General features: G+C 42.1%; 1 protein-coding gene across 25 annotated transcripts in view; it reads right to left on the bottom strand.

Annotated features, from left to right (window-relative positions):
* The window catches only part of LOC551123 (RNA-binding protein Musashi homolog Rbp6), a 739,303-nt gene that overhangs the window by 209,034 nt on the left and 502,530 nt on the right, over window positions 1-27,739 (bottom strand). For 22 of the 25 annotated variants that reach the window (XM_026439281.1, XM_026439282.1, XM_026439266.1 and 19 more), the window contains one exon: window positions 3,006-3,098. In XM_026439281.1, coding sequence (XP_026295066.1) covers window positions 3,006-3,098 — 93 coding nt within the window. Of the gene's footprint in view, window positions 1-3,005; window positions 3,099-3,347; window positions 3,785-23,195; window positions 24,279-27,739 lie in introns of those variants that run through there. The other 3 variants (XM_026439283.1, XM_016910663.2, XM_006563747.3) reach the window with 3 other exon arrangements.

Genomic DNA, 27,739 nt, shown 5'->3' with positions numbered 1-27,739 from the left:
AGAAAACGATACTAACCTAACTCATTCGATTTCACTCAACTCGAAGTCTCGATTCATTTTCCACGAAATTTATATAATTTCATCAATTTCATGAAAGAAGATTTTACGATTTTACATTACGATTACGGAAGAAATATCTATCCACGAGAGCAACGGAAATTTAGAGAGAGAAACGTGGCCAAGAAAGGAATACTATGATTTTAACAAATAATAGCATTCCGCAATTTCAGAATGGATTAAAAGGGAACACGATCCCTGATACAGAACTTAAATATTTTGCAAAAGCTCGATTTATCCATTTCACCGCAGCACACGTTTTCGATATTGTCTATTTGCAATCCCAGGATCGTATACACGGGAATACTGCCGCTCGTGCAGTTTCTACGTGTATCTGGTCGCGATGTGTGCCCGATCGTATCGCCGTATGTGGGTCAGACACACAAGGGAGGCGAACTCGAACTCCAGCAGGAAACTCTACATTCGGAACCGGACGAGACTTTCAACGAAAGAGAAGGTTGAAAAAGAGAGAGAGAGAGAGATCGGTCGGGATGAATCAAGAGAAGGGCGGAGATAGTGGCTCGACTCTGATATCTCAAATCCATTTCTGGCTCGTGCCACGAACCGTGGACACACAACCGTCGACCTCGACGATCTTCCATATTTTTTTTACCCGCTCTCCACCGCCCTGCTTCTATTTTAACCGTGGCTCCCATCTCGCGCGCAAAACCAGACGACACTTTCCAGAAATGTCAACCGAGAAACTAAAACCTTCATCCTATTTCAACCTAGTTTTCCCGTGGAATTTACGCGTAAATCGCGAAACGAGATCAGAGAGAAGTTATATTTTTTACGGAATTACGGATTTTGATATCGCGTTGATATCGAAATACGAAATATATATTTTTATCGAAAATTTATCAGATATATATAACATATATATATTTAAATCGATAGATAATTAGAGAGAGACTCGGAACCTGGAGAGTTTTTACGCTCGTGACGTGATTACGCGAATCGTAAATTTGAAATTAAATTTTCGAAATAAAATTTTTAACAACGTTTTAAGATCCTATTTTATTAAAGAAAGACAATCATGATGTTTTATTAGTCCTCCTTTAGTTTTATTGTCGCTGAAATAACCTATTTAATTTTTACGACGATCCAGATACGTCTTCTCCCCCCTCCCCTTAATCTAGCTAATGTTACAGCTACGTCCTATCTTCCGCTTGATTAAATCCTAACAACATTTCTCTACGCCATGAAAAATAGTTTCGATAAGTAACGGAGGAAATTAAGTAACCTAACTGAATTAACCGGCGAATAGAAAGAGAGAGAAAAAAAAAGAAATTAACGAAATAATTTCTATCCCTAACGAAACGCGGTTGGATGATCAAAAAAGAAAAAAAAAAACGGATTCATAGGGAGAGAAGCGAAATATATAACTCCGCACTTTGAACCGCACGCGAACACTCGAAAATAAAACGGCTATAAACTGCGCGAGTGCCAGACAACTATTCTCCCTCCTGTACCCTCCCCTCTCTTTCGCGTAATACCTTGGAAACCAGCTGCACGCTCGTTCGCTATGTCAATTTTATACCCGTACCCCGGAATGGGTGCGTAAAACGGGTGCAAGGGTGAGGGAGGAAAAAGGCAAATCGTAGCCATTATTACCAATTACCGAACCGTTAATTCTATTTACGTTATCTCGCCAGAACGTGGAACGATTTCGGTCGGCCGACTGGCACCGGATCATAAATCAAACCCAAGTACCATTATCTGTCTCATACACCGTGGCCCGATGAATCGCGACGGCTATTATCGGGTGGCGATAGAAGCCCCGGAGAAGTTCGCACAATAACGCGTAATGGTCCGCCGCAGTCTCGCCAAGGGTCGATAAAGGCTAATTAGCAGAAATCCTCGTCTCAGGTGGTCCTCCTACCGATTCGTAATCACTTAACAGGCGCGACGAGAGGGGCGTCTCGAGAGTATTCCGGAAGTACAGCGGGGACGGGGAATGGGATTTAACGCGGCCACCGGTTTAACTGCCAAAATTCCGATTGGACCACGACGTATTTGCCGCCGTATTCAATCGTGAGACGAATATCGAGAAGGGAGAATCGCGATAAAATGAGATACGATTACATGTATTACGATCGCGATTGATGTATTTTGAGTAAGTATTAAGTAATCCTTAAGATGGATTTATTTAATATATTTCCGTTGGGAATATATTAAATTTAGTTAATAAGGAAAAAAAGAAAATCTACGGTCCAATCTTTAATTCTTTGCATTCCTAAGCTGTATTTATATGTAAAGAGTTATATAAGATACTTTGGAATTGATTAACAATGTATAAGCTTGGAATGTAAAAAATTAATTCATTAATTCAGAAATTAAAGACTTTTATTATTGAGAGATATCTAAACTAATCTAAATATCTAAGTATATCTAAGTATTATTTCTAATGAATTCAATTCCTCGATAATTTCTATTTTTCATCTTTTATTTCATCGATGAAATACACGACTTAAACGACGCATCATTAAAGTATCGAAACAATAAAACCAGATGCAAACGCATCGAAACGCTGAAACAATAAAACGCGAACGCGAATCGAACGCGAATCGAACGCGAAATGCAAGCTTTTCATTTCCATTCCCTACCAATATAACCCCGTCAAATTTTGCGTTTAGGCCGGATTAGAGAAGTGAAATAAGCAAAACGCTGAATCATATCGATCGAGCATCGATATCCGAAAATAATAATGATTCGTACAATCTCGCGACAATGATTACTGGCAGGTTGTCCACCTGCACCGTGACGAGAAAACCGAGCAAGCAACACGCTCGATGATTTCGACCGCGAGCAAGTTCTGACACGCGACAAACCGTCGATGATATACGATTTCGATGTCGAATGTTTGTCACCGTGAGCCTCGTGGCAGTATTACGGTCGTGATTTACGTGCACCATCATTAATCAGAATCATTTGGTATGCGTACTCACCGGGCCGAACTGCTCGAAGTAGTTTTTCACGTCCTCCAGCGTCGTCGGTGCCGATAGCCCACCGACGAATATCTTCTTTGTCCTTGTCACCATCTGTAACGAGAAAAAAGTTATCGCGCATTAGTCATCGATTCGTAAAATTGCGACGAACATATGCTGCCGTTATATCGTATATAAATATAAACAGTTCCCTGGCGTGTGAACGTAATGTTAATGATACGACGCAAAATATATCGAAAAAATTCGACGAAATTCGCGGAAACGTGCGCTTTGGTTAATATAACTGCGTAAATTATAACGATTTTTATGTTGTAATAAAAGTAATGCGCAGTAGTTGCTTACCATATTAAAAATTGCTCGAAACGCGAACACAGGTCTACAACCATCACGAATGGAATGATATAACGGACACTGGTCTAAAGTCACACATTTATTTCATTCGCACTATTTGATTTACGCACTTTTAACTTTAAAAACTGAGAAAACGAGCAGATTATTAACGTGTGTCTTGACGAACGACGCGAACTACTTTTAATGGCGGTTGCGCGGGAGTATGCGCGCGCAGCGAAATTACTAATTAATACGATTTTTACGTACGAGGTGGCGCACGAGTATCAATTTTAAATCTAATGTATAAAGGAATCGTATATACATAGTATATACGATGGTAAAAAATCATAAAAACGTATGACGAATGAAATAAAATTGAATTTTTATGCGTATCTATTATATAGCACGATACGTAATAACGTTCCGAACGCGTCGAAAGTTAAAGTCGTACTGAATATTATTCGTCTCCTTCCAATAACACCGCTATTGTTTTGAATTTAGTCGAAGCTATCGCGAGTGTATATACATAACATATACATTCTCTCCTTATAGTTCGCCTTTTCCATTTCAATTATATCGTTTAATATTGTTAAGAATTATTTAAATAATTAATAATTAATAATTTTTAAATATATATTATTAAAAATTATTAATATTAGTATAGTGTACGATATAATTATTGTAATTGATATATATTGATTATAATTTGAAAAATATTCTAACAAAACGTGTTCATATAAACTTTTTTCACTGTTTTCGTATTATCCATTCATCATTAAAGTTTGATTTTCACGTGTTACAGAATATATTGCATAAAAACACGCTTCCATTCCCCTCGGTTTTTGAAAAATTGTCTTCTAATTCAGTTATTTATTTAAAAGTTTAAGAAGTTGCAAACTTATTTCGATAATGACTACGTCGAAGCGTGTTTTTCCCGAGTTTTGAATAATCGGTGTAAAATATCGAACAAATATTACGTCAAAGTACAATTTTTAATTTTAAACAACGGAATTAGAATATTTTTTTTCTGTATTTCGAACTCAATAACTTCTCCTAAACGAGAAATCTGAATTTCTAGATATATATAAAGTTTTTACAAACGGCTATTGATCGACACACATTTACGTCAACATGGTTGCACACAACACCGTACGTGTTCATATTTGGCATGAAAAATGGAACGTACAGGAAACAGGAACGATATTTATTTCCTTTGCGAAAACGCATCGAAACTCGTTATCATATTTTCAATAAATTTTGTTAACAGACCGGCAAAATAAATTTTGCTAAAAGACCTTAACGCCAAAGCAACCGTGCAAAATGACGAGTATCCATGTTCACAAAGATAAAACAGCGCATCAATTGTTAACCAAACAATTTTCCTTCAAAAAACAAATTGTTAATATTATTGATACATCCTAAAATATTCTTTAGAAACGAAAAATCCAGACACAAAATATTAAAAACGACGTTTATACATTTTATTTATTAACTCTTTTTAAATCCTTTTTAAATCTTTTCTCTTATTTTAATCTTCTTTGCGACGTTAATGGTTAATAAATTTTAGCTTTGTCGGATCTTGAAAGCATACGTCTCAAAATATGTTTACTTTGTAGATTCACGAGCACAAAAATGCGCCCGGGAATAATGCTCTTTTCAAACCGTGTTTTGGGGAGGAAAGAACTGGGGAGGAGAAATGGAATATATATATATATATATATATATATATATATATATATATATACATGAGAAAGACGGCTGCTGAAAAATGGCACATTCGTGGTTAAGAAATTGATAAGGAGGCTGATAAAATATGAATGGTCCGTGTCGGGCACACGACGTCGTTTCCACGGGAAAGATCTTTTCATCGGCGACATTTTTCATATTTGTTCAAATCGGTAATGTCAATTCCAATCGAAATGTCGCTGCACCGGATCGTTCTTTTGTACGTTTCGAAGCGAAAGAAATATCGTTACGTAAAATCCTGTTTGATGAAGTTATTAACACGCCGCGTTATTCTAATATCCCGTGAAATAATTCGCTGGAAAATCTATTGTACGTGCATGTAAATTAAATCGGAATCCTTCGGTAACTTGGAATTCATTAACGAACACGTAATATTTCGACATAATTATTCGTTAAATATAGATCGAATAAAGCCCGGCGGGCATTTAAGAGTGATTATAATTTTATGAATGTTCCATAAAACAAAATTTATGAAAAAAAGATTATCCAGACATAAGTGATAATACGAATTAACTTTTTTTCCCTCCCGTTTTACGCGTAATTTATTAATTCGAATAATGTTACTACGAGCTAAAAAAGAAAAAGAAAAAAAGATAAGACATCTAAAAATTTATCGTTTTAACAGCACGAGCAGGAAAGATTTGTAGAAAATGTTCACGTCAGAATCGAATCCATCGACTCGGTTACAATTTCGCGGATCCAAAGGGAACGTGTATTTGGATCGATTCACAGTTATCATCCAGGGGAACGAAATCGAGAGACTGATACAAATATAAAGAGTCTTGCACGTGGCCTCCATATTGAAAAGTTTTCTCGAGGACAGAAACGTTTCAAGCATAACGTAGCTACGCTCGATTTCGAGAAACTGTGCCGCACATCGACGTTTTCCATATATACTCCTTCCGCCCCTCGAAACGTTCGTTGATTGACAGATTTTCCCAGATCGTGAAACCTTTCCACGTGATCGTTTCTCGACGTTTTGAAACAAAGATCCTGATTCAACGAAGAGGGGAAAAAAAAAGAAAGAGGAAAAGCGACTTTCGTTCTACGAATCGAATCGAATATGAAAACGACAGGTCGGAGAAACCGTTTCGTTGGAAACGACTTTCGTGGCGAAACTAATTACAAGGGGATCGTTTCAACCGCGTAGAATACTCGAGAGGAGGGAGGGAAAAAGAGAGAGAGAAGGGAAAATGGGAACATCTTAATAACACGATGGCAATGTAATAAAGCCCACCGTACATGGAGGAAATTTCGCCTAGGAGAAGCGTCGCGGGATTGGGCGTCGTTGGGGGAGAAGAGAAGAAGGGAGAAAGAAAAGGAAAATAGAGAAAGAGAGGAAGAAAAAAGACGAATGAAGGGAATAAGTGGAAGAGGCAGAATGATAGAACGGGGGAACGGGGGGAGGTGAATACAGCGAAAGAGGTAAACTCTGGTAATTTCAGTGATGGCTCGGCTTAGACCTCTCTATATCCGGTGAGTAACGCAAACCCCTTGGCGCAAGTCCTTCCACCTCGTGGTGCCTGAAACTCAACCCGCTTCTCTTCCCTCTTTCTAATCCCATCCCCCTCCTGTGTCCCCTCCTCCCCCTTTCATCTCATGGGAGGAAGCTCGCAGACAGGTTAGCCTTGCTGGCTAATCAGCCAAGTGTATAAAGTGCCGGGGATGAAAATAAAAACGGGATGAATCCCGAAAATTGAATAAATAACTCGGCTCCGATTCCGTGGACGTGAAAGAACTCCACGAGGGAGTTCGACGGAGAGACAGGAGATGAAAGAGGGAAGAGGAGGGGAGTATAGGAGTAATCTGAAACATCGAGGGAGGATGGTCAGATTCGGAGGAGTCAAACGGGGGTTGAAAAGGGATTGGAGGAGATGGGTAAATAAACGAGGACGAAAGGGGTTACCGCTTATTTGAATGAAGTTGCAACACTTCCCCTTGGCTGCAGTTCGGTCCGAGAGGGGAGGGGGATTGAAGCATCCTGACGCTTCCTCGTGCCATTTCCGTCGAACGGGTTTCCTCGGCCTAAGAGGAAGGCCGAGTTGCTGAAATTTTATTACGCTCCGCTACGCTCGTTCCCGTTAATGAGCGCATTGTCGTGCAAACGAGACATTTCAGTTGGGGACAGCGTCTCTGCTCGAGACCTCACCTTCTCTTTTGTTCAATAACACGGAGAAGAAGAAGTCGGATTGGACACGATGTTGCACGGGAATATTACAGGCCACGCTTGTAATTGCCATGAAGTTTCGGGAAATCTCGCGAATCTATTCGTTCCTCAGCTTGAGACGAATATATAAAGTTTCGTGAAAAATTATTAATAAAGGACTGTATTTCGAAAGGCTATATCGATTCGCAAGATTCGAGCTTGATTATCATAGATGTTAAAAGGTGAATGGAGGAAGAGATAAAGTATTAAAAAATTATTAGAATTTTATAAGTTACTAGCAACGAGTTTATACTTTCATCGTTTCTCTTCTCTTAGGGATAGTTTTTATTGTATCCGCAGGAATCTAAATTTCAATGTCGAGATATATACGCGTCTTTCTACCTTGCTTTCTCGCAGTTAAAAAAATGAAATTGTCACGCGAAGAAAACTGGATTAACTATCCTCGGGCTTTAAAAAAATCCGGTATTACCGCGGGAAGAGTATATCCTATCCACTTTCTTAATAAATATTTTACGAGCAAGAGTTTTATTGCGGAAGATTTCGAAGCAAATAAATGACTCGTGTCAAGTAAAATGTTTAACGCGATAAATTTTTAAGGATTAATTTTAAAAAAAAAATGATGTATCAGAGTTTCAAATGACGTGAAAGAAACATAAGATATGTATGAACACATTTGAATACGTATATGTCAGCATGTACGTCACAGTTCTTAATGTCAACATTCGATGAATCGAGAGGTAATTTCCTTCTGACAGTCAATTAGTCTGCCCTTCCACCTAATGTACTGGAATAGTACGTGCTTACTTTTTTATCATAGATCCTTGAAACATTTCTACTAGAGAAGCTATCGATCAAATAGCCTTAAAGTTTCGAAATAACCAGAATAGAAAATCCTAAATTGCGTCGAACAATTATAATGTTTTAAACAATATACCGATTTCTCATTTTCTATATTCATTCTCTGTCATATCTCACGTGAACTCCCATAAAAAAAGGAAACGAGAAAAAGTAGAAAAAGCAGAAAATCAAAAAAGGAAAAGCAAAAGAACGAAAAAAAAAAGGACGAAGAGAGGATAAAAATCACACGGGCCCCTGAATCAGTGAATTCGCTTAAAATCCATTTAAAAGTCCCGAAGATGAACATTTCTCTAAACTTTAATCGCGCCACGTATAAATTACCCGGTACAATGGTGCTCGAACGTTTTACACGGCGAGGATATATCCCTATTAATCTCATAATCATCCCCCCGACGCGGAAAACGGGCGAAGGAGAGCGAGAGGAACAGGGGTGGTGGACGAGGCGAGGTGTTGGGGGTAGTGGAGGGAGAAATGGGTAAAATAAATATTGGAATAAATGTCGGTGAGTGGGCGTGCCAGTTTTAACGGGCCCAAACCGTTAAATCGTGAATATTGTCGCGTGGAATGGCAAGGAGAACGCTTTGCTCGTTCGCAATTATTGTGAAAGTTTAATCGGCCGCTATATGCTGTGCCGATGAGACTACAAAAGCACGAGGTGTGTACACACATATATATATATATATGTATGCATACGTGTCGCGAAAAGTTTCGGTAACGTTCAGAAAATGTTTCGCAATTTTTGTTCCCTCTATCTCCGCGACAGTAACGGGTGAAAGAGAAACGGAGAAAGGAGGAGTTTAAACGGCGCGATGCCTTGAACGAAAATTGCATAAAATGATATCCAGCGATTTTATTTCATACCGCGTTTCTCAAGCGCGGTAATCTCTCTCTCTACCTATTTTTCTCTTTCTTTTTCGAGTTTCTGTCTCTTTTACACCCACGTTCAAATACGCCCACATTTTTGTATCGTTTAATGCGAAAGGAAAAAATTATATTAACGGAATTAACGGTATGTAATTTCTCGTTTATATTCAACGTTAAATATTTTGTAACGACTTTTAATGGAAATGATTATTGTACGATAATATAATTATTTAAATCTTCCTGTGGTATTGTGGAAAGTGAAAGGAAAGATTAGTAAAATTAAGATTGTATTTTAAAAGTTTAAAAGAAGCAGGGGGAAACGCAGTCACGATGACAGGGCAAAATTACAAAAAGAGCCGCTACACGTACTCGTAGGAAGGAACACGAATGGTCGACCAAGATTAATACTCCTCGATGGTTTAAAAAGCGGTGGTGAATCGTTCGAGAGAGCATAAAGGGTTGAAGAAAGAAGAGGAGAGTTAGTCCAGGAGGGGAAAGCACGGTGGAAAAGTAGGGCAAAAGGGCGGGAAATGGACAGGGTGAAACCGGTTATCATTCAGAGGGTTACGAGCAGCCTCGTCGTGGTACACGAAGAATCCCTTTTCCTTCCTTTTTCTTGCCTCCTCTCCTCTTCTCTCGCTACCCATTTTTTCTCCATCTCGAGGAATCCCTCGACCACCCTCGTTCACATCATCGTTTCCACTTACATCGGCGTGGCAAAACAAGAATTTTCCCGTACGCTATTTCAATTTACCCTCGCTTCCAAACCTGTTTTTATTTCCTTCGCGGAAATTAACAAGAGGGCAAGAACTTTTCTCTCTCTTTCTTTCTTTTTTTTTTCTTTTGATACATTGATCATCGGGAAGAAGAAACAATTAGTCAGCGATGTTAATTGAAACTTCAACTAAAAGGAAATAACGAAATTTCGCAGCAAAAGAAACTGCTCTAATTGTTACGATCGAAGCTTTAATTCGTTCCCAAGAATGAATTCTAATGAACGTTTGAACCGTTAAGCTAACCGTATTATTCTTCTCTCTCTACGCTTAAGAAATTACGAAAGCGAAACGCGTGAGAAACCGTGTAAAGAAAATAGACCACTTACGTTTTCCTTCCACGCGCAAACTATCGTTTTTCCACGATTACTTTGACCCACACACTCGATCAAACTCCTCTCAAAATCCCTCCCCCATTAATTTCACCGTCTATTCCATTTCCTCGAACCTCGAAATAGCAAGAATCGATCGCAAAAAAAAAAAAACAAAAACAAAAAAGTCGCGTCGCTCAAAAAAAACAATCGCGATATCGTATTTGTATCGGGGGATTAAAACGACCAAAACGTAAAACGTTCACTGTATCCCCTCCCTGTGTCTATCTTGCCGGATGCAGGCGCAGCAGCAGAGCTCGTGGACAGCGGCACAAGCGCTAATTTCCCCCGAGTGGGCGACGTTTCAGAATTTAAGTCACCGGTCATAAATACAGAAAAGAGGTTATCGGCGAGAGGGCGGTAAGGCGCTCAAACATTCGTCTGTGGTTCGCTATCGCGCTGTCCAGCCCTGACCCTACCCTACCTTACTCAACCTGGCTTTTACACGGCCGCGTAAATACCGCGAATCCTACAAATTCGCTACGTGCTCTCCGCCACGTAGATTGCACGCATGTACGCGTATATCGACCGATATAAAGATCCCTTTTCTTTTTTTTCTTTTTTTTTTTTTTTTTTTTTGCCAACAACATTTCACTCCCTCTCCCCCAATCAAGCTAATACGCGGATTCAACGGAGAGGGGAGAATTTAAATCCGTTGGCCGTTTGTCCGGCTTTCTGTGATTCTGTATTCTTTGTGTCGTGAAAAGGATGCGATCGATGCATTTGGCTTTAAACTTTATACGGTTTTATTGGAAAATGGAGATCTTTTTTCGAATATTTCGCACGGAGGAAGAGAGAGAGAGAGTATAAGTTTTGCGCGAGTATCTTTTTCATAGAGTTTTTTTGAAACGGAATATGAAAAATAAGATTTTCATCGTATTTGAACTGTTCGATGAAAATGATTAATTAAACAATGCCACGTTTGTATTAATTCAAAGTAGAAGCGGCACTTGTTTAGAGAGAGAATTAAACAAAATTTGATGCACGCAGAAGCTCCTTTTTTTTCCACTAAAGTCTAAAAAGAATATTTTCAATTACCAGAGGCTTCCCTTGTGCATCTTTAATTCTGAAATTGTACGAGTAGTAGACATCTCTTCTTAAGAAAGAATTATTTCTCTTTTGGAAAGAGTTTCAACGTTTTGTCAGCAGGATCTCTCCTCTCCTATTGTTAACGTCGACAAAGACTGATTGCAACTGGACCAACCGGCCGTGGCCGGATCCCCTTCGATCACGCGAATTCTCGGATTTTTAGCCAGATACTTCCTCCCCACCCCCGTGTACAAATGACCATGATATAATAATAGATGTCGTTGCCTTATATATTTAAATGGTCAGGGATCTCTTTTCCTCGTTAGCCGGTGCATCCTCCGAAACAATGAAAGTTTACCCGACCTAAATGGAGGACCTCGGCAGCATTGTGCTCTCCCTTTGAATTGTAATCATCATACATCTGCTCGCGCGTGGTAAAACGTTGAATAGTTCGAAAGAAAAGGAGCTCCACGAGCCCGAAGAATAAGTATTTTGAATGGTGTAGTGGTGGTTCAAGGCTAACTAGATCGAATCCCGGCGCCATTCTCACGAACAGAATTTCCGTCATCGTCTTACTACTCTTATATACATTTTTCCCACCCCTCCCTCCCTTTTTACTCTCCTTTCTAAAGTCACAAAAGAAGGTTCGACATTCCCTTCGTTCAGTATCAATTCGTGAAATCATTTTTTTAAATCGTTTCCAAATCAATGTCCAAGAATAGAATGCTCGACGTAATTATCGTGATTAGGTGCCAATTGAAATAATGATTAATTACAATCTCGACGGATAGGAAGCTAAGATAATTTATTATTATTTGAATTTTTGTTTCCAATGCGCATACTTCTCCCAATCTGGGTCCCGATTTAATAACCAAAAGTTCGATACACCTTTCGCTATCGCCCTAAATCCAACCCATTACATTCACCGAGGCGGCCGCGATTTACCTCCTTCCCTTCCTTAGAGCTACTCCACTGACTTAAACTGTTGGACTTGCGACTTTAGGGGATTACCAGAGAATTTACCGAACTCCGTTGCACGGCGAACTACCGCCGTTTAAACTCGCCCCGATTATTTCCGAATTATCTTTACGCGTCCCGTGTTACGACTCCCGAAGAAAATTGCGTTATTTAGATAACCTTCTTTAAACGCGTTCAATTAAATCAAACGGGGGAGTTTTAAATCTTTTCTCTCTTTTTTTTTCTCTTCTTTTTTTCCCCTTTATCTTTATTCGTTCTGCCGTTCTGACTTTTATTACCTTCAATTACGCTCAAACCGTGGACGAAAGATAAAGTAACAAAAAAAATGAATAAGCAAAATAATAATCCTAAGACGTTAACGTTTTCTGTACTGCGATATTTGTATAATAAATAGGAAAAGATACTGGTATAAGATAATTCTTCTTTCAATCTCGAAACATCGGTTGATCGTACATCAACCGCGAAAACTCGTGACGAGTAAACGTGAAAAAAAAAGAGAGAGAGAAAGAAAGAAAAGAAGAAAGAAAAATCATCTAATGGCGAACATTTCACAGCGATGGAAACGTTGTCTCTTACCCGTTTGAGCCGGAAAAGGGGGGAAACGGAGAAGAGAAAGGAAAGGAGATATAAAGGAAAATGGGGAAAAAAAAAAAGAAAAAATCTCTCCACGTAGGAATTCCGTTCTTTTGGCGGAAATTCGATGCTGATGTGTCGGCTTTCGGACGGAGGTACGATACATTTATTGATCCTGTGGCATCAAACGTTTACGAGTCGCTCTTTGAACGCGAAGATGAAAGCATCGACGCCCGACAAGTGCACGCGTGGCTTAAGCACGCTTCTCTATTTTTACTCTCCCCGCGCCTTTGATGCACATTATCAGGACTCGCCTTTTATTCAGAAGCCCGAAATGCTCGGCGCTCTTTTAAACCCGATGGCGCGCTACGCGGAAGTTGTGCCTCGATTGTACGTTTATATTTTTCCTTCGACCGTGCCCGCCTCCATAGTTCGTCGACTCTGTTGAAAAAAGTAAATCGTCGATATTGATTTTTTCCTTCGTCATCGTTTCACCCTGTTTCCTTTTTTTCTCTCTCTCTCTTTTCGAGGGGAAACCGCAGACCCTAATTTCGTACCCGAATTCTGACGAATAATAATTCTTACTCCGAAGAAATCCGTGAGATTATGGATTCGAAAAAATCTTTGCAATTCATCAGATCTCGAGAGAAATCTTTGTAAAAGCAAACGACTTTATTTTTATCTCTTCGATTTCTACTTCTACGTAGAATCATTAAAAAAAAAAAAAAAAAAAAGAATCGATACACGAGATACACACGTAACTCGTTGTTATTCCAAATGATTAGAAATCTTCGTAATGAATCTTTTATGATTCTACATATTTCATTCGAAACTCGCATCGTAAAAGACCGTATATTACCAGATAACCGTTTAATAATTTTCTTTATTTCTCGTCGAGCGCATTTCATCGATAGAAGAAGGATAAAAAAAAAAAAAAGGCCACGGTTTCATTCATTCATCCGTGATGACACGTATAATAAAAACGAAATGGAACGCGTATGATGCAGAATCGTTCTTCGAATCGATCGATGAATCTAAGATCTAAGACGAGAGATTGACGAGAGAGAGAGAAAGAGAAAAGAAAAAAAATCGTCATTTTGCGGCTCGTTATCGCGAAATTCGTTTGATCGATCGATCATTGAGCCCATCGATGATTGAATCGACGAATCGGAAGACGAGAGGGAAGAAAAATGGGAATCGGGATATCCCGGTGACCGAGTCTCACGAGTATTAGGTAATAAAGGAGGGCGTTGGAGAAACCGGTGCCGAGCACTTTTTTATCGAGCCGAGATTTCGGCTGGCGCCCGTAAAAATTCCACCCTAAAAATCTTATCCCTCTCCAATTTCGCGAGATATATATCTCCAAGTACAACACATCCCTCCAAGTCACTGCTAGGGAGCCGGCCTCGTAAGTTCCTGTATGGGTTCGACTAAAATTGGAACGAACTGCGGAATCTGTTTCCGGTTACGTGTCTCTCTGAAAGAGAAAGAGAGAGAGAGCATATGTACGTAAGGAAGGAATGTTAGAGCGTGTTTAATCAAGTAACGAGTACAATTTCGATTCGAGTTTGCATTCGCGGGGATATTATTCCGACTTGGAAATACGGGGGGAAGGGAAGAGGGATTTGATATTTGTCAAAATGGGGGAAATGCCTGTTTAATAATTCAAAGAGGGCGATACAATTATTGGATTGAGCGAGAAAATGTGAATTTAATCATTTCATTTGGCAGTTTTTTCCTTTGCACGAGAAACGAGAATATTTTCTTTTCTCGCGCAAGATTTTTCATCCAACTTGTTGAAAATATATGCGAAGAGATATATCGCAATTTGAGATCGTCAAAGATAATTTCGTAATTGAAATTAATAATCGAATAAAAGCTGGTGAATGAAATATAATATGAAACGGATATTCATAGAATATGAAGGAGGAAGAAAGGGCTGCGCTATATTTCTTTCTCGAGATGGATGTTATTCAATGGAGAGAAAAATAGCGCAAAAGGGAGACCTCTAATCACGCGTCTACGGTTGCGCGGCACGTAGAAATTCAATAACGACGTAAACTCGATCACGGCGGGCAGGAGGTAGCGCATTCAACAACCGTTTGCCGTGTCACGAAGCAAGGGGGGAGGGAGGGGTTGGAAGTGTGGGGGAGGCGCGGGTGAATTGACGGTAAGGATACCATTGTGATGTCCCATTCAATCGCGTACAACAGAAACACCATTAAGACCAGTTTGCACCGTTTCAATTAAAACGTAAACCCGCGACTGAGAAGGCATTGATTTCGACGTAACGCCGTTGCAATTAGCCGCCTTTGATTGCCGCTGATTAGGGGAACCGAATTGACCAAAAATAATCACGGCCATTGTGCCGATACAATTTCGAGCAATCATCCATTTACCATTTGGATTATATCCGGGGACCGATTTTCCATGATTTAACGTTTCTCTCGCAAGTATATCGTTAGATCGATTCGGGAAATTGGACTGTTTTTCATCCAATAGATAAGATCAAGAGAAATTAGTCAAGTATAACACAATTTTCGGAGAATCCTTGTATTTTCATTTCAATAAAAGTAAATTTTCCTTGGACAATTATAAACGATTATAGTATTTGATCTATGTATTAGAATTGAAAAATCTGTTAAAATTAACAGATGATCTATCAACTGAACGAAAGAAAGGAAGGAATTGTAACAATCTAGGTTACCTAATCTTAAAACGATGATTTCTTAATGAGTAAATTAAACGACGCGAGAAATACAAGAGGAATAACATTTTTAAAGCCGCAAAATGTCACCCATAAATTTTCATTCCTTTCGAATGTGACGTGAACCCGCGTCATCACATCAAAGCCTGGCGCGCATCGCGGAAATCTTTATGAAAAATATCTGTCTGATACGTTGTCGGAGCGGGGGGCGACACATTGTGATGCGGCGATGCTATCGTTGTATTAACACGTCACACTGGAAATCGTACGTGTCTATCTTAAATGAGACACGCTCTGTGGGGTCTGATGCAATGCGCATTTCCACACATTTTCCATCGATCGGCCGGGAACCGAACACAGGGAACTGGCGGATGGCGATAACGCGCGATACGAGCGTGCCGGCGCGAGGCTATAAATCATTGCACAATGCGTCGTGTCGCCGATCGTTGCGTTAATCATATTCGCCCATTTTAATAGAAAGAAATATCGAAAGTAAATGTTTCCCCTGGACACGTGTCCACGTCATCCGTAATCAAAGGAAACCAATGGCTCGCGGATCCGTGTTCACGTATTTATACAATTTCAAATTTTTCTTTTTCTCTCGAATTTCGACATTTAAACAAAAACTGTTGAACAAATTTTAATTGCATCATTTTGGGAAGAAGAACCTAGACGTTGTTGAGAGTTTGATATTTTTAACAATAAGGAGTTGAAGAAAAATTCTCAAATATTTTAAGTTTCAATTGTATTATTCCAACAATAACTCCATGTTCATTGTTCCGACGCGAAGAGTTTCGATTTCAAGATTACGTAAGATGAGATAATTTTCTGAAAAATAGAGGAAAGAAGGTTTAAGAAGCGTGGTGTATAATCACTCGAAGATTCGAAGATCAAGTGGAGTGGTATCTCAAATTCAACCGAATTAGAAGTTCATTTCACAGAGTGGGGAACCTTTGATGATTATTTCTGGATACGGTTGTGTGGCCTCACCAATGGGGAACCTGTTGAAATTGCCATGAAACGGCGGAGAGCGCAATTGCTCTTGGGAAGCGCACACAGCTTAAACAGCCACGAAAAGGACGCGTATTTAAACGCGATTTGACGGTCAAACCTCTGGTTACCTCTGTTAACGCAGATCTTGGGGGTGTAGCATACGCACGGTAACGAGGGATTAATTAACGACTCGTGTACAGCACGGAAACCCAATGCATGTCGACCGACATGTCTGTGTTCACCGAGATAGAAACCTCAATTCTCTGTCGACCATGTACCCGAGGCATTTGTGTAATCTTCGCCAAGGAACGAGATAAAATTTCACGAAAATCGCTTTACTTTCAATTATACCATCTAACGTTTCATTGCACGCGCGATAATTTTAAAAACACGCTTTACAAATTATAGAGATCGAGTTAAAATTAACGCGGAAAGATTGATGAAATTTGAATGAAATATTTTAATAAAGGATTATATTCGAAATTGTTGTGTAACAAAATATCTAAACGACAAACAAATTTCTGTATTATTTGAAGTCAGAAGTTTGTGTGTATGCATAGATGAAAGGAACATCGGGGAGAAGAACTTCTTCCTTCGTAAAAGCGTTGCGTAATTACGTCGTTATAACGTTTTCCATCTAAATTTTATTATTTAGCGAGCTGCCTTTTGACTTTATCCTCTCTGGGGAGATTGAAAATAGAATCGTTTCGAAATCAACTTCATCCGAGTGAGGGAAAGAGAGAGAGAGAATTTTCTACGTTAAATATCAGTTGTCGTTAAACCGAGCTAAAGTGTAGCTAAATGCGTAACAGTTCATAAATGTTTACTTCCGATTTAATCCGCGGAAGTAAAGAAAGGAGAGAGAAAATATATCAATTCGGAGGAGGAAAAAAAAATTTAACATCGTGAAAAATTAAGTCAACTCGATTGAAAAATAATTATCTGAGATCTCAAGTTAAACAGAGAGAGGAAAATGAAATGATAAATTAATATAATATTTCGATATCCTCTGTTTTTATTATGATCGAAATTTCTAGACTCGATCGATAAAATTAATTTTCCTATAAATTTAATTCAAATTCCCAAGTATTAACCAAATAATCTACTATGGATCCTCCCCTATATATATATATTCCACGAAATTTCACCGATTTAAACATCCCCTCCCATTCTTTGTCAGACGCATAGTTAATTTTCGGGAACAACGAGAGTCACTCCAGGCTTTGTAATAATCTACGTCCATTCCCGGAACTATTATACAAAATTTCACGGTGGCGTTAATTAATAATGTCGATACTTTAGATCGCTTGGCGTTTCGAAACGCACGAAATTCACGCTGGAATTGCGTACTGTACGCGGCTCGCGATGAACACAGCCGATTAACCCGGCCGGAGAAGAAAGAGAATAGGAAGCGATCGAGTGCGTATCACAATGGCGGCGATCGCTTTGGAAAATACGAGTATCGAGTATTGGGAAAATGTTTCGTCGTTTAAAACGATACCCTCGATTTTTCCTTTTTTTTTTTTTCCTTCGATCGTTTCTGAAAAATTGCCACGTTGGTCATCGTTAATTAAACGAGCGTCTCGCGATATTCGATTCTCCGAATCATCGACGGACGGATATTAAGTTGTTTTTGTTCCCGAGTTTCGATTACCTTTTCAACAGTAATCACAGTAAAATATATAGGAGAATTCGATGGTGAGAAAAATTATGGACGAGAGTGGAGTTTTGGAAAAATTAATCTTTAACGACGGGTCACACCGAAGCAAATCGCGTGAATAATTCAATGGATAATCGATTGGTTAATAATACAACGGGAATTTCGATGCTTTCTACATTTAGGGGAAATTGGAGCTATTGGTGTACTGACGCGGTATTATTCGGTATGAATAATAATTTTCTATGAAATCGGGAATTTGGCGATTAACGCGATAATTGTTGCGATCGTTACCGTGATATTACGTTACATTTCCTATATCGATCTTCCTGACTTTATTTCAACATTCGCTTCTTGAACCCCTTAAAAAAATTTTCTAATAGATACTCTAATATACTTAACGAAACAATCTCATTTATTTGATTACATCGGAGAGGCAAAAATTCAGAAAATGATACAAAAATTTCACGAATAAAACTATTTTCATATCTTCGCAAGATTGAATTGTCCAAATGTCCAATGTAATTCCAGTATTCAGTAACATTTCTCTTGAACGATCTCGAAAAATCTTCCCACATATACAACTTTGCAAAGATTAGAAACAATCTCTTCTACCCTTCTCCAATGTATTCAACGAACACTGGATGGCGGAATTATATTTCGAGCAGAGGTTTTGCAAAAAAAAAAAAAGAAAAAAAGAAAATCTGATGGAGGAGGACGCGGCAAATATCAAATAGTGGCGAGGAAAAACTCGAAGGCTTCCTTTCTCTCCCTCTCACGGTTTTTCTGTATTTGCAGCGAAGCGAGAAGAAGCGTGCACACACGCCTAGGTGAACGCAAGGGATGAAAGTGGTCCGAGTCACCTACTTTCCTATCTCGCTCGTTTGTCAACGGCATCAGAGGGTGTGACGGGTTGCTGGAATCCTCAGAACGGGGAGGGGGGCTGGATGGGGCCGGCGGACTCGTCGACCGGGATTTAAAAGCGTTTCGATGTAAACATCCCTTGTTACTCGCGAATTCGGCCACCTAATTCCTTCCGAACGGTGACGAGCGATCGTCTCCTCCCCTTTCTGCTCCACAGAGATACATCCACTTTTCATTGATCGCGATTCTAATCAATTTTCGTTGAATATCTTCGCGTAAGTGTACGATCGAGAAGAAGATGCGATGTAAAGATAATATTTCGAATTAATTCAATATTGATTCTCTGATTGTTGATTATCTCGTTTTCATCCACGAATAAATGAAAAGCAATGAAAAAAATGCACTTTTTGATTCAAATAGTATATAAATATGTGTATGTGTATTTGTTTAATTTTTGCAAAAAATTGGAATTATGAAAAGTTAATTGGATATCGTTCGTTTACCTTGATGTTCCACGTCTGTCAGTGAAAGTGGTATTCACGTGTACAGAGATATGTGCTGAGAAATTTAACACCGAAAATTAATATTTCCAGAAGAAGAAACTCTTTGATCTATGTGATTCTACTAGTTTTTATGAGAATTTTTCCTGTAAAAAGTTTCTTCCTTTTTCGTCAAAGATGAGAAAGTATAAACCGAAGTAAATAAATCAGTTTCCCTCCGCATTTTATATTTTAAATTTACGAAGCGAATGGAATAAAAAACGGAGAACGTTTAATACAAAGTGTTTCTTTTCCTCAAACAAGAAAAAAATAGAAACGAGAACATCATTACTTACACCTATCCCCTCAATCTACTACTCTCTCTCTCCGATTAAATTAATCGAAATTATTCAAATTAACCCCTTATTCGACCATAATAATTCTTCCATTTATCTCACTCTCTGAAAAAACACGTAACAAAATTTCCAATAAACGAACCACTCATCTTTCCTTTAAACTACGAAACCGAAGAAGGACCAAGAATCGAGGAAGGAAAGACAGAGACGCAAACTTGTCTTCGACTCTAACCACCCGTTTCTTCATCCGATTATCATCGATACCAAACACCAAGGAAGAGGGGGAGGGAAAGGGGGCGCCCCCTCGAAAGGGCAGGGTCCCTTCAAGGACGGTCGCCCCGGAATAATTATTCCCAAAGAGGATTAACTTCTCTTCCGCCTGATCTGCTCGTGACGAATCCTAAGTACCTTGAACTCGCGGGATCCCCGTCGAATCTCTTTTTCCCTCTCCCCCTTCGATGGACCCGCGTCACGCTGTTTTAATTCACCCCCTCGCGGAACAACCAGGGTCGCGTTTCCAGTTTGCGAATGGCCGCCGCGAAATCCGCTTATTACCTTCTCCTATCTTTTGCAAGCAAAGCGGCCACGAAACGGAGCAAAGGACAGATCCCAACAACGAAGCGTGTATATACACGCGCGCGTCCATTCCACGAATACAGACGCGTGTACATTCGTGTGCGCAACAGGAGAGAATGGAGGATAGCGGCGAACTTTCACATTTTTCCCCGAGTCGAGGACGGACTCGGGATCCTCGAGGAGGGGAGAGAGAGAGAGAGAGAGAGAGAAAAAAAACGAGAATCTGCGCCTCGTTCGAGGAAAAAAGTCGAGCAACCAGGAACCATCCCTCCCCTCTGCGGGCGAGCGAGTTCAGAGGATTGCAGTTCAGAAGCGTCGTACTACCCCCCGAGTAATAATACGTTTCGCCGGCGCAACGTTTAATCAACAACCTGCCTACTTCCCTTCTGCTTCGAGCTCCCTTGCCTTTGACCAAACTTTTCGCGCGGTTCCCCGATGAAAAAAATATTTATCGCGCTCTCGTACCAGGCCCCTTCCAGGCGACATCCCTTCGGTTGACCAGTATCGACACTCCTCACGAGGGTTTTCGCAATGGACAGATAGGATGAATGAAAGTGCGGAAGAGGAGGAGGAGGGAGAGGGAGCTTCGAGCTGGTTCGTGGGATGACAGTGAAAGTTAAACACTGTCCAACTGTTGCTCGCGTGTCCGACCGGTCTATGTCTACTTAATTACGAATGAAATTGGTTAATTCGAGACAGTCATTTTTCTCGCGCCCAATTCTTTTCCAATCACTTTTCGAGGGATCATTAACTTTTAACTATTAATCTCGTGGAATCTGTTTATTTCGCGAGAGAAGAAAATAAAGATTGGCGATTTCGAAATTTTACTTCGAGAGAAAAGTGAGAATACTATCACTCGAAAAATAACAAGAGATCGTCGAGAAACCATAAATTCCATCTTTTCACGTCCGATATATTCAACCCTCCCACGCATCACTTTCTCGTTCATGTTCGACGTTGATGTACGGAGAAAATCCGTCGTTGCTCGGCGAAAATATGCCCGTCGTCCAAAAGTGTACGTGTCCAAGGTATCGATGCGAATTGAAACTAAAGTTGCGCCGAGATGGAAATCGAGGAGACGGGGCGAAGGGACGAAGGGAGAGAAGAAGAAAAAGAGGAAAGATTCGAAGCCGCGGATCATCCACGAGAGATCATTGGAGCTCGATACTCTCTCGACAACGCGGGTACTCTCTCGGTGTAATAAAGCGGAATGAGAAAAAATCGCGACCTAAATCTCGGCCACGTAACACCACTCCTATCACTCGACGCATCACCGAGCTCGTTAATGATCGTTTTAATGTATGCGACGCGATACGCGGCCGTGGAATCGTTACTTCTCCACCTACCACAGCCCCTCCTCCCCCCTCCCTCCCTCCCTCCCTTTTTTCTGGAGCGGCGGGCGGGCAGGAATTAATTAAAAATCCCATCAGCCGGTGGATTGTGTACTTTAAATCGGGAAACGATTTTCATCGGGCGAATAAATTGAAATCGACTCGAGGAAACAGACTTGTCGTGCTTGTCGGGACTACTTTGCGGGATGGAGAGGAGGAGAGTTTTGTTCGAGATCAAACGGCGGAATAGATACCTTTACCTTTAGGAGTGAGGAAGTAGGTTAACGTATTTAAAATCTCGATACAAAGTGACTTGCAGGGATAGATGTGGCCTAGAAAGATGGAGGAGGAGGAGGAGGAGGAGGAGGAGAAGGGAGAGACGAAAGGCTCGCGAGAGCTCGTTTCAAAAAATTTACGATCGTTTCTTTCTTGCGCGGGTGGGAGAGGGGGAGGAGGAGATCGGGCGAGGGAAGTTTTCTTCTCTCGGAAAAGAAGAAACTACTACACTCGGAAATACACTCGACCGGCCCGTTGAAAGGAGAAAATAATTATCGAGCGCGGTGGTCGCGAGGCGGGAACTTCGAAAGTAACGATCTCGTTATCGTTTCGCTTGGAGAGCCGAAGGACTTAAGATAATAAGTTTGCTCGGGAGGGTGGAGAACGTAATAAGGAGCTAGAATGATCTCTCCCCGGTGAAAAGGAAATAGTATTCTCCACCGTGCTCTCTACTTACTCAACTTATTAATTCCGTTAATAATTCCTTCATCCGATTTGACGCATCCGTACAGATTCTCAAAGAATCCGTTCACAGTTGTATTGGAATTAAAGTAGAACGGAAACGTTTTTATCCTTCGCTCGAATTTCGCACGCGGAAGAAAACTAGAAGAATCTCTCTTGATCGAATTACATCGTTTCGACTCGAGCAACGGGAATTGTTGACGAACGAAAAACTATTAAAAAGTATAACCGTACCAGGATAAAGATAGGAGAAAGAGAGAAGGGAAGATCACGCGACATAGCTGCGAAAGATCCGACGCATTCGTCCGGGGTGAAAGATTTCGGAACTTCCGTGGAAACTTGGGGTAGCGAAGCTTTTCTCAAATGTCATCTACAAGGAAACTTTTCGGTCACTGCACATTGTTCGAAGAAATAAACGGTGCAAGAGATAAGAGAAGAGGGACGAGAGAGAAATAGAGAGAGAAGCTCGACGAGATATCCACCAAGCCGGATTACTCCGTCCTTGTCCGACGGATGACGTTCAGGATCAAGCTCCACCCACGCACACATGCTCGCAGCAAGGGCACAACGTAATACCCACACATTCGCGCTCGCTCAGTGCAATATCCATGTACTCACGTACGTAAATATAGTTGCGTAAGCTATATATAAACATCGATACACCTGGAGACACGTTCACCAGAGAGGACGCACAATTTCTTCGAGGCGATCGTTCTCCTCAACCACGACTTTTCATATTCGGATACATTGGGGAGAGAGGATTTATCGGAGAAAACATTTGAATGGAACGTTGGCCGTACCTTCTCTGGGGTGATGAGCGGCGTGATGTACGTGGTGACCGCCGTCGTGTACACTTTTCGATGACTGCCGGGTGCTGCAGGTCACTCAGTACCGCCGCGAGTACCGAGTGCCGTGCGATCAACGCTATGGCCTTCCTTCCCCGCGGGAGGAGAAAAAGACGAGGGAGAGACCGACGGTGTCTCGTGTCGCACGCTCGCGCTTTCTCAGCACACGCGCAACTACGATATATCGCTGATCCCACGGCTTCCAAACGACGTGAACGTCGCGATCGCTTCGTGACAGCTCTTCTGGTTCCGGGTGACGAACGCGCGATACGTGTCCGCGAATCCCACTGTTAACGGCGAGCACGGCGAGGCGTGAACGGCGAGGAACAGGCACGAACAGACAGCGGGTGTACAGCGGAAACTTCGATCCAACGATCGAACTCACACAGCTCGGGCGATCGAAAGAACCGAGGGAGGGGGGGAGGAGGAAACGTAAAACGGATCCTCTTGATCGAAACTTCGTCTCGTCGAACGGGTTACATTCGCGCGCGATACACACTTGTCACGTTATGAATCGTCGACTTCGAGCGGGCACTTGGAGCGAGCTTCGAGCGAAACACGCGTGAAACAAACGCACGGCAAGCCAATGAAACGGCACACTGACAGACTGAACGAATCCACAGAAGAAGCTGAAGAGAGGCTGTCGAGATTAAAAAAAATCTCGAGATCGATCCTTCGATGACAACGGTTGACCGTGACGCGTCGCGTCTTCCGCTTTGTTTCTCCTGCTTCTTCCTCGAGAACGGATCTCGATCCGCTAGGGAATCGGGACAGAATCGGTCCAATCCTCGGCCTCGTCCTATCCTCGTCGTCTCCCTGCCCTCTTCTTCTCGCGGCAACGTGTGCACCGATGAAGACGGGAAACCGAGCGGGTCGGTGAACGGCGAAAGAGTTGAAAAGAGAGAGAGACCGATATATATATATAATCCGTGGAGCACAGAGAGGCAGGTGGTCGTTGTCGCGCTCCTTGCGTCGCCGTGCGTCGAGTTCAATGCTGCACGCTGTGATGCCGAGAACGGAATGGGGCGACCGTGGAGGCCCGGGCAGTGGAGCCGTAGCGAGGGGAGGTAGAGGAGCCGCGCGGCACCCGATGGTGGGGTGCACGCTCGAGGAGCGAGGGATAGAACAGGGAGGGGCCCCTTCCCCCTCGCCCTCGAGTTTCGCCACTATCAGGCGACCGCTACCCCTCCGAGGCGCGCAGGCGCCCCCGGGGCGCTGCCGTCGCTCGAGGGGGATAGCGCCTCTCTCGATTCCGTGCCGGAGAAAGCTCGGTTCGTGCGAGTGGGACGGAGAGGAAGGGGGGCAGAGAGGGGGTAGAGAGAGGGGAAAGAGAGAGAGGGAGGGAGAAAGGGCGAGGGAGAGACGACGACGACGTGGAAGAGGGAGAGAATCGTTTCAGTTCCTCCTTCTCGCCTGTTTCCTTCCTTCCCACGGCGAACACCCCAGCATCGACCGACACAGCGCTGCACGCCACGCCGCGTCGCGCCACTCCGCGCCACTCCGTGCTCCTCCTCGCCACGCCGACCCAACGGGAATACTTAATGCCAGCAGAGAGCCTGACTGCCTGACTGCTCCTCCTCGCCACGCCACGCTCGCTTGACGGCGGGATAGAAACGGTGGATAGGAGAGAGGAGGGAAGAAGAGGAGGACGTTCGAGTGGAGCGAACACGTCAGGAGGGAGGAAGAAGGAGGATGACGCCGGATTGTGCTCGCGAGCATCGTGTTGCACCCGATCCCGAAGCGCGGAACGTTTTCGGTGCATGACTACTTGTTACGCGTCCGTGAGCCGAACCCGCCTCATGCGATCGGATCGAATCGAGCGTTTCTTTGCCGGGGATCCCCCCTGCCGACCGACCGACCGACCAATCAACCTCCCCCTTCCCCAATTCGATGCGTGCATTTCGGTTTAACGAGACGTCGAGCGGGTGGACACGCGAAAAATCCGATTCAGCGATAATTTCGTGATTCCCCGCGCTCGCTGCGTGGACGGAAATTGCAAACCGTAAATCACGGCATAGCCGGTTAATTCCCTTACGGCGCACGGTAACTGGGCCACTGACGTAACGTCTCATTGACGCGCGAGCAACAAGAACGATTAACGGGCGAGTCGTGTCGAGTCGAGTCGAGTCCCGAAGTGGTACGAGCTCGCGCTTAAGGAGCCCCTCCCCCCCTTCCCTCCGGCCTGACTAATATTGACCACTACCACTTCCGCCCGGAGAGCCGAAAACCGGCCACTTCGCCTGGTCCTCGGTGTGGCTGGCCGAGGGCCAGCCTCCACCATCCGTCCGCTCTCGCGCGTCTACCGCGGCCCGGTGTAAACGTATCCTACGCTTAACGCGGAAGGAAGGGGCTAACCTAACCTAGAAAGATTTCATTGAGTCGCAACGTGACTTGGCCTGTTGCCAATACTATGAACGGCTACGCACACCCGCGCCCCGCCTCGTTTCGTTAAGCACGCGGTGGGATTTCCTGCGGAAAAAAAAAAAAAAAGAAGAAGTAAAAAGAGGGGAAAAAAAACAAGGGTTGTTGGAAGTCGTAGTCGCACAATTCTCGTCGCGCTTCACCGCTTTCTTCTACGTTTCTCGCCGAAAGAGAAAGAAAGAGAGCAATTGAGAAAGATTTCCACGTCGATGTTTTAATATATTAAAAAAAGAAGAAAAAAGGAAGGAGAAGTTTGCTTTTCTAATTTTTTGCCCTCTCTCTCTCTTAATTCCGCAATTTTTATCAACTACATAATCTATCAACGGGAAAATTTATTTCGAGCTATTAAAGCTCAGTTTGCAGGAAGTCTGTGAGAAGCTGATAACTTGTTGCAGAGAGAGCCGGAGGCGGTAAGTATTAAACCGTTTAAAAAACTTGCGAGCCTCGCTCGTTTCGCCTTTCGCTTTCACTATCGCTCGACGACAGCCAATCCTTGTGTTTTCTCTCTCTTTCTCTCTTCCTTTTTTTTTTTCAAGCGTAATCTCATCATCGCCCTTTATATAACAAAATACTTGGCGGAGGAGAAGTACCGCGAAGCAAGGAGCAACAACACGACCAATAACTCCTGCAGGATTTAACTGTCGCATTTATTCCCTCCAATGTCGCGCACAATTGGTCGCGAAATATTGCGGGATAGGGCCGTGACCCGACCTTATTAGGGGGCCGGTGTTGCTTGTTCTATAAACGAGCGACGCCAGAGGTGTTAGGAGCACGGGCAACATCAACTTGCCATTCCGGAATGATAACGGGTCGGGAGACGAGGCGAACAGGAGGAACGAGGAGGCGGAGAACGAGGTGGTGTATTCAGTATTTGGCTTACATCCAGCCCAAGATGCTCAATGAACTTGGCGGGAAAACCACACTGGCGTGTGCTTCCTTCTGCCGTGAGAGTGGTGCAACTACAACCGATGTTGAATATCCTCGATGCAACGATTCTGTTACACGAGATCTCTGCACGATTACACTATGATTTAATAATTAAATCATGGTAAGTAATCGAAGATGAATTGTTTCAATTAATCCTTACAAGCGAGTTCTTTTGCTCGGTTTTATTCTTCCATAATATCGATGTAGGAGTAAGAAATGTGTGTGTGTGTCAGTTTCGATAATCGTAATATAAGAATCCCAACAATTTTTTTCATAGATATAAATAGATCGCGTCCTTGTCTCGATCACCCGTCAGTTAACGCATGAATCATTCTAAATCCATTTAGCTTTAATAGGATATAGACATCTCGATGAATATTCACTGCTTCCCTGGAATGAATATCGTATTATTTCATATCTTTTCAGTGTATGCAATTAAATATCGCTCTTTGTTTAATTATTTGATCGCGGATTAAATTAATAGTCTTCCTTTTGTTTAAATTTTTGAATCGAATGAATCTATAATATTTTTCATCGTACCCTTTCAGTTTACGAAGTAAATATTTTGCCGGGAAATAAAGTTTAATTTATTATGTTTTTATCAATCCTGATATCCGTTTCTTTCTTTCCTATCTTAAAAATTCTTTCAATAATAGTTTATTTTGACAAGTTGCGACAGGAATTCGAACTGGAATTTCTTCTTTTCGAATATTCGCGTGGAAGCGATAAAATTTCGGCAAAGCGATTTTGAAATTTCGGCTCGGGGTGGAAAATTATTATCAAGACCGAGTGCGCGAAACGAGGAAAGTTTTACGCGCGGCTCCGAGCATGGAAAAAAGAAACGAATTCTTTCACGAGCGGCCACGTCACGAAATTAAAAAGGAAGGGAAGAAGGGCCTTATATTTTCATAAACCGTGAAGATTAACCCATCGTGATTCACCTACGGCGGCACGTTGAAGAATTTAAACGCTCGACGCGAGCCATTTCGTGCCGTTCCGCAATGGTCATTACTCCGGGGATTGTCAACTGCCAAGGATGACGTGTAATCATGATATTGGAACGTAACCGAGTTATCAGGGCGCAGGATGGGTCAGCCCTTTCCTCCGGGGTCCCCGATCGGTCTCTGTGCACGCTGCACAACCTCCACGGA

Source organism: Apis mellifera, linkage group LG2, assembly GCF_003254395.2.
Source record: "Apis mellifera strain DH4 linkage group LG2, Amel_HAv3.1, whole genome shotgun sequence".
Lineage (NCBI taxonomy): Eukaryota > Metazoa > Arthropoda > Insecta > Hymenoptera > Apidae > Apis > Apis mellifera.
This window is presented reverse-complemented; position numbering and strand designations above follow the sequence as displayed.